Source organism: Eulemur rufifrons, chromosome 20 (genome assembly GCF_041146395.1).
Source record: "Eulemur rufifrons isolate Redbay chromosome 20, OSU_ERuf_1, whole genome shotgun sequence".
In the NCBI taxonomy this organism is placed as follows: domain Eukaryota; kingdom Metazoa; phylum Chordata; class Mammalia; order Primates; family Lemuridae; genus Eulemur; species Eulemur rufifrons.
The window spans coordinates 7,379,692-7,393,231 of NC_091002.1; the positions used below are offsets into that span (position 1 = coordinate 7,379,692).

At 60.7% G+C, this 13,540-nt stretch overlaps 1 protein-coding gene across 1 annotated transcript; it reads left to right on the plus strand.

The window, feature by feature from the left end:
• Positions 1-836: 836 nt before the first annotated feature.
• MSANTD1 (Myb/SANT DNA binding domain containing 1) lies at positions 837-9,801 on the plus strand. The gene is made up of 4 exons (XM_069496278.1): positions 837-865; positions 3,460-3,724; positions 7,337-7,612; positions 9,561-9,801. The coding sequence occupies exons 1-4, from the start codon at positions 850-852 to the stop codon at positions 9,799-9,801; spliced, it is 798 nt and encodes a 265-aa protein (XP_069352379.1). The 5' UTR covers positions 837-849.
• The last annotated feature ends 3,739 nt before the right edge of the window (positions 9,802-13,540 follow it).

A 13,540-nucleotide genomic window follows, 5' to 3' on the forward strand; every position in this document is an offset into this window, starting at 1 on the left:
ATGTGGGCGGATGGCTTGTCCCCACCCGGATGGCCCCCCTCTGTTGCAGTCGTGCCCTTTGGGGGCCCTGCACATGGGTGCAGCGTTTTCTTCCTTCCACACAGAGGTCAGTGGAGCCATCGAGTCAGGGTTGGGGCCTGCCCACGGAGGCAGAGGGCCCTTGGCACGAGCAATGGATGGCAGTGCCCAGCCATGGGGCCCACAGGCCTGCTGCCCGCCACGCTGGGCTGGGCAGCCCCCAGAACTCTGCTGGGAAAGGCCGGTCTTGATCATGGCCCCCTCACCTCCCCAGACAGGCCACCTGCCCCCTGACCTCTGACCCTGCCGCAGCTGGCTTCGGCACTGACCACATCCCTCTCCTTAGCCCCCGTTGCCCTCAGAAGTCCAAGTGCCTTGGGGTGCTCAGGGCCCCCCTGACCCGGGCCCTGTGGCCTCCTGGCTGGGGCTGCACCTGGCCCACACCCCAAGCTCTTCAACTGCTGGGATCTACCCGTAATCACAGGCCCTGCACGAGGCTGCCCAGTCCCCTTGGTGGGATGTCCGCCAACACTCTGGGCTTCTGTGGAGGGAGCACTCCCACCCCACCACGGGCAGTCCTGGTTTCCTGCCAGCTGAGTGGAATAAGAGTGTCTGCTCGGGCCCCGCCTTTGTTGCGTAGAGGGAACATGAGGCCTAGAGAGTGCAGACCTCGCCTGGGCACAGCAAAGCCAGGCTGGGCTCCTGCGCATGCCCCTGGCTCTCCCCGGGGACTACTGCTGAGGCCTGACCTTCTCCCTGCAGGTGCTGCTGGGTGCCCAGCCCTGGGCCCTCCGCCTCCTGATCCCACGGTGACCGAGGGTCCAGCAGGCCATGCAGCTGTGCCAAGGTACAGAGACCCTCCCCACAGAGGACAGACCCAGGGCCCTCCTGGTGGGGCAGCTGTGTGGTTGGCCCTGCCCTCTGCCTGCTGGCCTCCTTCCTTCTAGTCCTTGGAGGCCCAGAGCGAGGGTCCCGGAGCCCACCCAGTTGAGGGGTTTCCAAGGGATGCTGAGCCTGAGAAGCCTGGACCCAAGCATTTAGCCCACTGCTCGGAAGCCTGGACCCAAGCATTTAGCTCACTTGCAGGGTAGGTTCTGCCACCCAGTGGCCCTGGGACTCAGGCAGGTGGCGGCAGATGTGGCTCATCTAGGGCTGTCTGGTTGCAGGGCCCTGAGCACACCAGTGATGCCCACTGACAGCAGCTGCCCCTTCAGCCCCCGAGGCAGGCCAGGCCTGTGCTCTCCAGAAGCTCCCAGGCGGATTCGTGGAAGGGGGCTGGGAGTGGTAGGTAGGGTCCCGTGGCCTCCCCATGGCCTTGGAAGGGCTGTCCAGCCGGGTCCAGTTAGCCCCATTGTAACGATGAGGAAACCGAGCTTCGGGGGAAGGATGTGACTGAGGTTGTGTGCTGAGTTGCTAGAGCTGCGATTCAGAGCCCTCTGCCTGGACCTGGAGCCGCACCTGCCTGCTTTTTCCAGCAGAGCCCTTGCTGTGCCTCGGTGCTGGGAGATGCCAAGCACCCCACCTCTGCCCTGGGAGCCATGGCTGGGGAAAGGGCACGAGGAGGGGTCCCTGACCTCACGAGGGCCAAACCCTGTGCCTGAGAAGTGGGGAGCTTCCTGGAGAAGGTGGGCCCTCTGGTCATTCATTCTGCAAATGCTTCGCGAGCTCTCTGTGCCAGGCCCCCAGGCTCCGCACTGGAAAGTAGGGGCAGCAGCGAGCCACAGGCCAGCCCGTGGGGCCAAGGACTGACCTTGGCAGTGAATGGGGAGGATCTGGGGCCCCCTCTGTGCCTCAGTGCCAGGCGGTAGGGATGGTGTCTCCTGAGGCCCAGAGAGGAAAGGGCTGAGCCAGTCCCACAGGGCAGGGCCAGGCCATGACCAAGGAACTCCGTGAAGGGGGTACGGAGGCCCCTCTGGGTTCCCAGCAGACCCAGGGGCTGCCCTCCTGGTGCATTCCCCATCTGACCGCAGGGGCCAGGGAGCCCCATGCCAGCCCTCCCCGTGATGGGCACCTGCAGTGGGCCAAGGACCCAGCCAAGCCCTGCCCTGTCCTTCTCCGAGAACCTCACCCCGTTGAGCCTTTGTCCCCCTCCTGCAGGGTCCCATGTGGTGCTTTTCTCAGAGGATGCCAGGGGCATGGGCAGAGGCTCAGAGACACCTCCCCCTCCAGGCCCAGCTCCTCCTGTCCCGGGGCAGCTCAGGGCTCAGGCCTGAGGCTCCTGTGGTTGGTCATGGGCTCCTGCAGTCCCTCTGCTGCCCACAGCCTGGGCACTGGGGGGCCAAGCAGGATCACTGACAGGGTGCTGGGCCCACGGACGCCAGATCCAGGCTAGGTGCCATGTCCAGCATGGCCCCTCCAGCACAGCTGCCTTGGGATCTTCAAATCTTACTTGATTTTAAGCTTTTAAATTTTGGATGCCAATGCCCTTAGGTGGCACTTTCTGCAAGGCACCCAGGCTCTCGCCAGGCTGAGGTCCCCTGACATTCTGTCCCTGAGCCCTGCAGAGGCAGAGGCCCACTCCCCATCCTGGCCCTCCAGCCCCCTTTCTGCCCTGCCACCCCGCACATGTAACGCCATGTCAGGCTGCCGTCAGCTCCCTGCTCGCTCCGGCCTGTGCCCTGCTGCGCGGCCCTCGCGGGCTGGTTCTTCCCCGGAAGTGCCCTCCGGCCCTCTCTGGGTTTACCCGGCAAACTCCTCCGCAAACTCCTCCTCTCTGGCACAGAGCTCCCTCCGCTGTCTGGTGCTGTCCCTGCCTGGCTGGTGCTGGAGGTCTGTGTCCATGTCCCCTTCCTGCACCCCCAGGCAGGGCGCCCAGCGTCCACACAAGGCCCAGGCCGTCTGGGAAATAGAGCAAGAGAAGAAAGAGCCAGGACAGGGGAGTGAGGGCCTCGTGAGGACCCCGAGACCCCAGGGCCCAGCCTCAGTGAAGCCTGGCAGGGGCCTTCTGAGCCAGTGGCCGCCTTGCCTGGGCCAGCGATGGGGCCTCCTCTCCCCGTCTGCCCATCCCCCTCCCTGTCCCCTCCCCACACGCGTTTGCCCCTTTCTCCTTGTTCTGTCCACCCCACCTCCCCGTCTTGGCCTGCGTGGCTGGGCCAGGCTGAGGTGGGGGCGGCCGCCTGGATCCCACCTGTCGGGCCGCGGGTTTGGGGCCGGCCGCTTGCTGCAATATTGATGGCCCGTCAGCACGGCCCTGATTCCTGGGCTTTCAGTTAAAAGGTTTCTGTTGTTGTAGCTTATGCAGTTGCTCTGTTGCTATGGAAACGTGACATCAAAATGACGTTTCCCGTTTAAAAGCTTTTAACTAAATTCCTGCCTGTCAGATGTAGGCCCCATTTTGAGCGCGGAGCTGCCTTCGAGCAAGCCAGCAACCGGCGGCGCCTCCCGCCCATGGTCCGCGGGGCCCGCCCGGGGCCTCGCCTGAGCGTGATCTTTAACCCCCAGGCGCCTCCAGCATGGCAGCTGCCGAAGTGCCCGGCTACCTGGTGTCCCCTCAGACAGAGAAGCACCGGCGGGCCCGCAACTGGACCGACGCCGAGATGCGCGGCCTCATGCTCGTCTGGGAGGAGTTCTTTGACGAGCTCAAGCAGACCAAGCGCAACGCCAAGGTGTACGAGAAGATGGCCAGCAAGCTCTTCGAGATGACCGGCGAGCGCAGGCTGGGCGAGGAGATCAAGATCAAGATCACCAACATGACCTTCCAGTACAGGTGGGCGGGGGCCTGGCGTGGCCGGGCAGGCTGGGAGGGCATGCGGGTCCCGGAGCAGGCGGCCCGCCCGTTGGTCTCCCCTGCCCTTGTGTGGACAGAGCCTGGTGGGCTGAGGCCACGTGCAGCCTGCCCTTGGGGGGCAGGGAGACCCAGGCCCGGGAGGGCAGGAGGCTGCTCACAGAGTGGAGGAGTGGCAGGCTGCGCTGATCTTGACGCCCTGGGCCCGGGGCTGCTGCGGGGCCTGGGCCAGGATGGCTGCAAGGCTGGGCACTGCCCATGCAGGCGGCACCCCTCGACGTGCACACCCCTCCCCCAGACAGGAGACTGCGGCTGCCACTGCCTTCCCCACCACCAAGCCCCCACGCTCAGCAGGAGTGTTGAGGTCCTGCTGTATAGGGGGGGAAACTGAGGCCCCAGGCCAAAAGGAGGCTCGGCTCCCAGGCCAGACTGGTCCTGTCTGGTCCTGACGCTCTGTGACTTTCAGCATCAACTGAGCCCCTGCCGAGAGCCCAGCTCCGACTGGTATGTGGGTCAGGAAGAGGGGTGTTTAGGGCTGAGATTGGGCCACTGCACGCCAGCCTGGGCAACAGAGAAAAACCTGTCTAAAAAAATGCCCAAGGGGCCAGGACATTGTCCACCTCATGGGTGGGGCCTTGCTTGTGGGAGAAAGAGGTGGAGCCCGGCCCTGGCCCCAGCGACTCCCAATCTAGGGGTCTCCGGGCCCAGCCACCACCTCTGTCTCCGCAGCATCCCAGGTTGGCCCTCCCCGCCTGGCAGCCCAAGGGGAAGGCTGGAGACACGTGCAGGTCTGGGGCAGCTCTGGCGTCCAGGAGGGAGCAGGTGAACCCCAGCCCGTCTGGCACAGGCAGGCCGGGGTCATGGTAGGGCAAAGGTCTCAGGTTCGGGGAGGGGCTTGCAGGGAGTGAGGGCAGCGGCAGGAGCTGGAAGCTCGGGCGGGGAGCCCGAGGCAGGGAGATTGGTACAGACGGGCCTGCAGGTTTGCCTGGGGGGCACCTGCGTCACACTTTGTGGGGAAAGGACCCCGCTCCCCTAACAGGCGAGGAGTTGGCCTCCAGCAAAGCAGGGGGGAGCCGCAGCCCCCACGTCTCTGGTCACCCAGGCACGAGCAGGCCCTGGCGGCTCTGCTGTGGGTTGCATTGATTTAACTTTCTATGACATTAAGCGGGTCCAGGCCTGGCCTGCTCAGAGGCCCATTGCTGCATTTTGACCCCCAGCCCTGTGTCCTGAAGCTGGAACCGAAGCAGCTGCTTGGGGTCTGCTGGCATCAGAGTCGCTTAGCGAAATGATGGTAGATTTGAGCCACTGACTCTTGATCTCAGGGTGAGTGTGAGTCTGGGTGTCTGCAGAGGCACAGGTGGGGACAGACGTCTGCCTGGAGTCCCTGCAGCCACCATGGCCTCTGCAGCCCCCGCTCAAGTGCCTGGAGCACCAAGGAAGGGTCTCAAAAGATGGTGGGGGCAGCGATGGCCGTCCTACCATCCCCCAACTCAGGAATCCATAGGCAGCCTCCCCGGCTGGCTCTGAGTGGCATCAGGCAGCGTTATTCATTATTTATCCTGAAAGCCCTCTCCAGAGTCTCAGGGGAGGGATTCTGTCTCCATTCCTGAGGCCCAGGAGTCGAGGGTGCAGCGGGGAGGTAGGGGGCCTCCGCTCCAGGCACTGCAGTCTGGCATGCGCTGTGCACCGTGACTCCTCATAGCTGCCACTGTCAACCTTTGTTTACCAAGGGGGAAACTGGGGCCCAGAGCGGGAAAGAATCTTGCCCAAGGCCACATAGTCCTTAACAGGCCAAAGCTTTGACTGGGTGACTAGTTCTTTGTCTATATCCCCCAGCCTCCCCATAGCAGCAGAGACTCTTATTTTTTTAGAAGTGCTCTTTATATATTAAGGCTGGCATGCTAAGGATATCTGAGAGGGTGGCTGGGTTCCCTGAAGTATGGTTGGCTGGAGTACAATTTGGGGGCCTCCCGTGCTGGGAACAGGCTTTTCCTCATTTCCCCCAGGAGGGGGCTGGCTCGACCGGGGCCTCCGGAGGTGCCAGCGGGGAGCCTGGGGAGGAGGCTGGGATAGACACCTGGCACCAAGCCTCACTCTCTGTGCCAGTGTCTGTACAGCCCTGGCCCTCCAGGGTGGGTCAATGGTGTGTCCCACGTCAGGAACACAGAGCAGCCTGTGCCCTCCCTGTATGACCTGTCCCCAGATTTCTGCTGGGAACATTCCACCTGGTGTGTGGGCCCCTGGGCAGTTGGTGCTGCTCCCTAAAGCCAGCCACCTCCTGTGGCTGCCACTTGCCCCGTCTCACCCTCTGGCTGTGCCTGTTTGTGGGGTGACTCCTTCAGGGGGCCAGCGCATTGTTCCCAGTTCCCAGTGACCAATGGCCACACCCTGGCAGGTAACGCTGTATAGGAGGCAGGAGACCCCAGCTCTGAGGGTGGGGGCTGGTCCTGGGGCCGCAGCTTCCCGGTACTCTGCAGCTCCGAGGCCTCGCCACGTCAGGCGAGCACTGGCAGGAGTGTGCAGGCAGCCCTGGGCCTCAGGAGGCAGAGACGCCCCCACCGTGTGGCTCCTTCTCTGGCCTGGCCAGCATTGTCCAGCCGCCCTAGAGCCCCATCTTCCCAGCCCCTGCCTCCCAGAGGATGGGAAGGCCCAGGGGAGGCCCAGGGACTTGCCTACCCGCTCAGCGCGGCAGGAGCTGTCTGTGGGAGGAGGCCCGGGAGGGGCAGAACTGCACGGTGCAGACCCTTGGTGCGGGGCGCTGGATGGTGAGATGTCAGGCGACATGGGAAGGGCCCATGCAGCCCGGCCCCACTGCCTGAGGCAGGCTGCAGGTTCCAGCGCCGAGCCCAGGCTCCCACTCTGGCTAACGGGAGTGACGGCAGCCGTGCCGGGTTAGAGTCCTGTTAGCGTCAGCCAGGAATGACATCAGGGCCCAGCCTGCTGTTTTATTGAATCCTCAGGACAGCCGTGAGAGGGGCTCACTTTGATCATCCCCATTTTACTGACATGAAAATAGAGGCTCAGAGAGGCTAAGGAACCTGCCCAAGGTCGCACAGCAAGGTGGTGGAGGTGTGACGCACTCAGGCTGTGGACACTGAAGCCACACTCCCTGGCTCTCTCTCCCTGAGGTGTTCTCTCTAGGAAACCCAGTTATACACTACAATATTTTATGACTATATTTGGATATCTTATTACAATACCTTGTTATTGCTGGTTAGCATATTTAAAAAGCAATATTTGCTCATTGCAGAGAGTTTAGAAATCACAGAAGAGCAAGGAAAAAAACAACAGGAGTCAGCCCCAGGGCCCCAGCATTTACAGAGAATCATTAATACTGGGGCACATGCTTCCTTTTTGAAACCGAAGGCTGTGCAGGGCCTGAAGCCTGACCTCCTTCCAAGTCCACGGTCGTCCTGAGCCTGGAGCCTGGCCAGCTTTCCTGGGGAGGCCCGTGCGGCCCAGAGTGGCTCCCGCCCGTGCTGGCATGGCTCTCCCCCGGGTCCCGGAGCCTGCGTGCCCCTCTGCTGTGGCTACGCGGGACGGGCCGGGGCCAGCTCCGCTTCTCACCCTTGGCTCTTGTGTCTCTCGTTTCAGGAAATTAAAATGCATGACAGATAGCGAGTCTGTCCCGCCTGACTGGCCCTATTACCTAGCCATTGATAGGATTCTGGCCAAGGTCCCTGAGTCCTGTGATGGCAAACTGCCGGACGGCCAGCAGCCGGGGCCCTCCACGTCCCAGACCGAGGCGTCCCTGTCGCCGCCTGCTAAGTCCACCCCTCTGTACTTCCCGTATAACCAGTGCTCCTACGAAGGCCGCTTCGAGGACGATCACTCCGACAGCTCCTCCAGCTTACTGTCCCTTAAGTTCAGGTAGTGTGTGTTCACTCTTCCTTCTCCTGACGCCGCGGGTGCCTCAGCCCGTCCCCACCCCCGAACGGGGGCCAGGAGAAAGGGGCTGGGAGTGGCGCGGAGCAGCTGCGGCGGCGGCGGCAGAGGCCGAGGTGGTGTGCAGGTCCCTCCAAGGACAGGCCGGCCCGGCCCAGCCAGGGCTTGAGTGTCCACAGACAGACCGGGTTTGTCTCCCAGCTCCATCACTGTTTAGCTGTGTGGAAGGTTCCTTGACCCCTCTGGCCTCAGTCTCCTTCCTACAAAATGCGGCTAGACCAGAACCTTTCTCAGAGGGTGGGTGGGAGCACCACAGGAGAGAGGGCCCGGCACAGAGGGGGCGTCCACAGGCCTGGACCCAGGGGTGCCCTCCCTGGCTGCCTCATGCCCAGGCAGATGCTGCCCGGGACCCCACACCCCTCTGCCCCTGCACGCACCAGCTGGCCCTCTCAGCACTGGGGAGGGTGTTGGCCTGAGCCGCCAGAGGTCCTCGTCACCTTTTGCAGTGGGCATGCTCCGTCCCCTCTGCTGTCCGTCCCACGCTTCATGCCAGGCCTGTGCTGGCCACAGGGCTGTGCCTGCAGGATGTTCACAGAGCAGCTGGGAGCCCGACAGCACACAGGAGGGACGCCCTGGGTATGGGGGCCTCGGTGTGGGGGGCAGGGAGCTTAAAGAAGGCGCTTTTGAAGAGGGTACTTTTGGGTGGGCTTTCAAGGTAAAATAGGAGTTAGCTAATTGGAGAACAGAATGGGAAGAATGTGGATGTGAGTCACGGCCTCTCCCCGGCCCCGGTGTTCAAGTCTGTCTGACGGGAGGTGGAGTGAGGAGGCATCTCTTGGGACGTCCCTCCAACCCGACATCCGCCGCCCCAGGGCTGCTGCTCGAGTCACCCAGTGCCCCTTTCCTGGAAAGGATTTCTCATTAAAGTCCCCAGACAAAACGCCTTTGCTGGTGGCCAGACTGAATTAGCAGGGAGGCCTGAGATTTTAGCCAGTTGTCCCATGGACTGAGCCTAGTTCGCAGACAGCCACCTGGGGCATTGTACAGGCTGGGACGTGGGACTGCACCCCTTGCTCGAGCCCAGAGCTCCACTGTCCTCCTGCTAGGGTTGGCTGGTCACCTGCTCTGTTCTGAGCATGGAGTGTGGGCCGGGGTGGGCGGGCGCCAGGGCAGGGCGCTGGGGTCTGGTGGGATCTGGCAGCTCCCTGCTCTTCAGTGCGGCCGGTGAGACCAGGGTTGGCCACCGCCCCAACAGCAGAGAGCCCGGGGCACAGCACAGGGCTGGGCTGCCCGGGCCTCCTGCTTCTACCAGGGGCTCGAGGTCCTGGGGAGGAAGCCCAGGCCTCTTACAGGCCCCGCCCCCAGTGCCTGTCCCCCTGCCGGCCTGCCCCAAGGTGTGCCATCCAGCTCCAGGCTGCTGGGACGTGAGGGGCCCAGGGCCCAGGCCCTCCCTTCTGGGACCTCAGTGTCTCCATCTGCCCTAGGTTGGCAGGGACTGGTGGTCTCTGGCTTCAGGGGCCTGGAGTGCCACACGCTACCCAGCACCCTGGCCCACCCCAGCCTTCACCTCTCCCTGGGGGTGGCCTCTCCGCCCCTGGGACCCAACGGGGGCTGGGCCCCTCGCCTGCCCTTGTGGCAGGGTGTGCCCACTGCAGTCTGGTACACCCGCCCTTTCCAGAGCACAGGGGTGGAGATCATCCTTGACCCTGGGTCCCAAAGGACGCAGTGCCCATGACCCCGCTACTCTCTCACTGCCATGGGCGGGTGGGCTCTGGGCCCCCCTCCACACATGGACCGTGAGAGCCTGAGCTGGTGACCTGACTCCCCAGGGGCCTCGCTTCTCTATTCGTCCAATGAGGAGGTTGGGAGGGTCGGGCGGGGCCCTAGTGCGCAGGCCCTGGCCCGCACGTCCCCAGCGGCGCTGTCCTTCCAGGTCAGAGGAGCGGCCGGTGAAGAAGCGCAAGGTGCAGAGCGGCCACCTGCAGAAGAAGAAGCTGCGGCTGCTGGAGGCCATGCTGGAGGAGCAGCGCAGGCTGAGCCGCGCCGTGGAGGAGACCTGCCGCGAGGCGCGCCGCGTGCTGGACCAGCAGCACGTGCTGCAGGTGCAGAGCCTGCAGCTGCAGGAGCGCATGATGAACCTGCTGGAGAAGATCATTGCCAAGTCCAGCGTCTAGGCCTGCTGGGCCGGCCGCCAGGGCTGGGTGGCCGGGGCGCCACTCAGGCCTACCGGGCCAGCTGCGCCCAGCGGTCCACCCCCGCCCAGCGGTCCACCCCCCGGCGGGGCCCTGGAGAGAGGGGGCGGCCTTCCACCTGGCCTCTGGGGGGCTGCTCCGGGTCAGATGTCCCTTCCGAGGGGCTGTGAGGACCCCCCGGGCCCTGGGGACCGGGAGACTTCGGTCTCCAGCATTAACGTCCTTCCCTGGACACAGGCCAGAGACTCCAGGGTTGTTCCTGGCAAGAACATCCTAGAACCTGCCCTCCAGCATAGTCACGATCAATGATACTTGAAATAGCTTTTGATATTAAACATGTACTTTTGCATCATTGCCTGGAAGCGGAGTTTGCTTTCGCCGCTTGGTGCGGATGCCCGGACGGTCCACCCTGAAAACGAAAGCCAGCGGGAGGGGTCCGGGCAGTCGGTGCCGCGGCGAGCTCCCTCCTGCGGGGACCCCCGTGCCCTCCCTCACCGGGGGCCTCGGCATCTCCCTAACATAACCTCCAACACCCCACAGACCCCAGAAGCCTGCCAGGGCCCTTTCACTCACCTCTGTCTGGAACGCCACGTAGCTCCACTGCCTCCGTGCAGTGACCAATGAGAGTAGCAAGGCCTCAAGCACATGCCTCGTCTGGTGTCCCAGGCTCTGGAGAGGCCGTGGGGGATGAGACAAGGGGCCACAGGCCGGTCAGTGGAGAGGCAATTGCAGGTTGCGACATGCACTGGAAGGAAGGGGCGGCCAAGAAGGCAGAGGCCACGCAAGGAGCTGGGCGCCGCCAGGCAAACACGCAGAGGCAGGAGGGGGCCGGAGCAAGCCTTACGGGCAGCAAAGAGTCCGTGTCACCAGCAGCCAGGCCCCCACAGGCTCACGGGTTGCCCTGGCTGCAGAGGAGGCTGGGACCAGGTGTGTTTGATTCTTTCCCTGGAACTAGGCAAGTTCTTGCCCAAACAGAAAAATTTTGTGGCAGGTGGTCAGCAAATGAGCGACACAGTTTGACTCGTGATTTAGAAACTCTCCGTCTGGCTGCTGGGGGAGGCTGGGAGGCCGGGGCCCGGCCACACGGCACCACAGTCACACAGACATCCAGGGCGAGACAAGCACCAGCTCACCTGACTCCCCGGGGCACCTCGAGGTCAGCCAGGCAAGGGAGTAACCAGGGCCTCTGCCAGGTGCTGGACCAGCCTGTGGCCCCCAGGTGGCACAGAGGACAGCCCTGGGCCTGCCTGTGGGGAGGGAGAGGTGGGCAAGCAGTACTCGCTTTGCTCTCAGGGACCAGAGAGCTCCCACCCCTCCTCAGCCCCCTCAGGGATCCCCCCAGAGTCCACCAGCTGTGGACTCAAACCCTTTTGCTTTAGGCTGAAAGGCAGAGTGTCTGGTGACTAACGTGCAGTGTTCCAGTGGCAGGACGGAGCACTGGCCGATGCCTGGGGTGTAAATTCTCCCACTGAAGCCACTTTCCAGCTGCCAACTTGGGAAGAGATGCTCACAGTCAGCTCTTGCAAGCCAGCGTGGGCCACTACAGCACCTGCTGAGGAGACAGAGGGTGTGGAGATGTCTCATGTTGTAGACCCAAGCTTTGGGAGCTTGTTCTAGCTCATTTCTAGCTCAGTACCCATCTACGTCTCAGATGAGACACCACCCAGGAGTTATTTGTCTAATTAATGTATGGGGCTCCTGCTAGGTGCCTGTGCCACCCTAGATGCTGGGAACCCAGCCGTGGACGCGAGGGACGAGCCCACACACACGTGCCCCCAGCTGCTGACCGCTGAGGCTGGCTAACGCCTCCCATGGAGCCTCCCGACAGGGAGGTCTGCCCCAAGCCTCCGGGAGGGAACAGTGCCTGAGCCCCAAGCACACCTGCAACCCTGGCGGGATGGGTAAGCCCAGAAGCTCCTGTAAGAGGCAGCACAATTGCAGTTCTGAATGATGTAGCCATAGCCGATTTCTGCACCTTTAAGCCTCTGTGTTCCTAGAGTCACGGCCACGTGTGTTAGTGTTTCGGGGACAGCTGGGTGTCAATTGCAACGCCCTGTGTGTCCTTCTTGCAGTTCCACTGAGGAGGGATTGGGTCTCTTTCCATTTTCTTGTTCTCTTTGATGAGAGTCAGGTTCCTGCTCCACCACGCCAGGCGCTGCCCTCTTCCGTGGCAGGCACAGAACCGCTGGAGGTTGGGCAGAGCTCAGCTGGGGTTGGCACCTTTCAAAAACGGTGTGTTAACAACTCTCAGTCTTCTTCAGCTGTTGGTCCGTTAAGGAAAAAATAATGACTATATCAGTAGATGCTAAAATATTTGATAAGATTCAGCAAAACAACATGTTAACTCTGAAAGCTAAAATCAGGAACCAGGCAACATGCCTGCTTTTCAGCGTTATTTAATGTCATTTTGACGTTCGTAGCTCATGCGTTAAAATAAGTCAACAAAATGAGCAGGATAAGAGATGAGATGCAGAAGTAAGAATTACCTTTGTTTTCAGATAATAGTTTTGTATACCCAGAAAACCAAATATACAAAAGATCAAGAGCCTTTAAACCAGCTTAAACCTGTTAAAAATGAGAATGAAGAAGTGTCACATTCAGAGTTGTGATTAAAAACAATGGAATATCAAGGAATGAATTTAACCAGAAAGGCATAGGACCTATATGAAGAAAACTTGCAGTCTCATTGGAAAATCTAAAGCAATACCTGGGCGTGCAGAGAAACTTAGCATGCTAAGGAGAGCTCCAAAATAAAATAAGATGTCATCACTTTATCTGTGAAATTCCATCTACACTCTCAATAACGTTGCGTTTTTGGTTCGCAATGGATGAGATTATGTTTAAATTCACGTGAAAAAGGAACGGGGCCAATGGTCCAAGGCCAGTCGCTGTGAGAGGCCACACGCGGCCTCCGAGGAGTGGGGACCTCGGGGACACAGCAGGTGCGCTCGGGAGGGCGGCCGCAGCCTGACATGCGGAACGCCGGCAAGAACGTCTTCGAACTCCTGGTTTCCCGGGTTTTGTAATAGCATCGCTGCTATTGGTGGCGAGAAAATGATCACCAACAAAATATTTATTGAAACTAACTTACATCATGGAAAAGATACAATAACATATATTTATTTTATAATAACCTGAAGTAACATATTTATGTAGCCTTTTGGGGAAAGCTTTTGTTTTTGTTTTTATTTATGTGCCACAAGTAAAAGTACACTATTTCCAAAAAAGGAAAAGAAATGGGAATTCCTGCGTGCTAGCTGGAGTGTGAGTCGCTATGGCCACTCGGAGGAGCCATTTGCCGCTGTCTCCACTTCTAGGTATGACACCCTGGGGCAGTGGTCCGCACACTGCCTGAGGACCCCTTAGTGCTCTTAAAAACTATCAAAGATGCCAAAAAACTTTTGCTTATATGGGTTCCAATGACCAATATTAATACCTATTAGAATGCCTTATCAGACATTAAACCTGAGATATTTGAAAAATATCTATTCGTTGCAAAACAATAAACCCATCGCATGTTAACATAAATAACAATTGTGTGAAAAATACATTTTCCAAAACAAACAGGTTTTGGCTAGAAGAGGTGCATAGTTTTACATTTTTGCACATCTCTGGCTTGGGGAAGCCGGCTGGCCTGGCCTGCAGTTTCCGTGCCAGGCTGCTGCGGGGCGTGTCTTGGCTGCACGTGGAGGTGCACGTGGAAAATCTAGCTTCACACAGA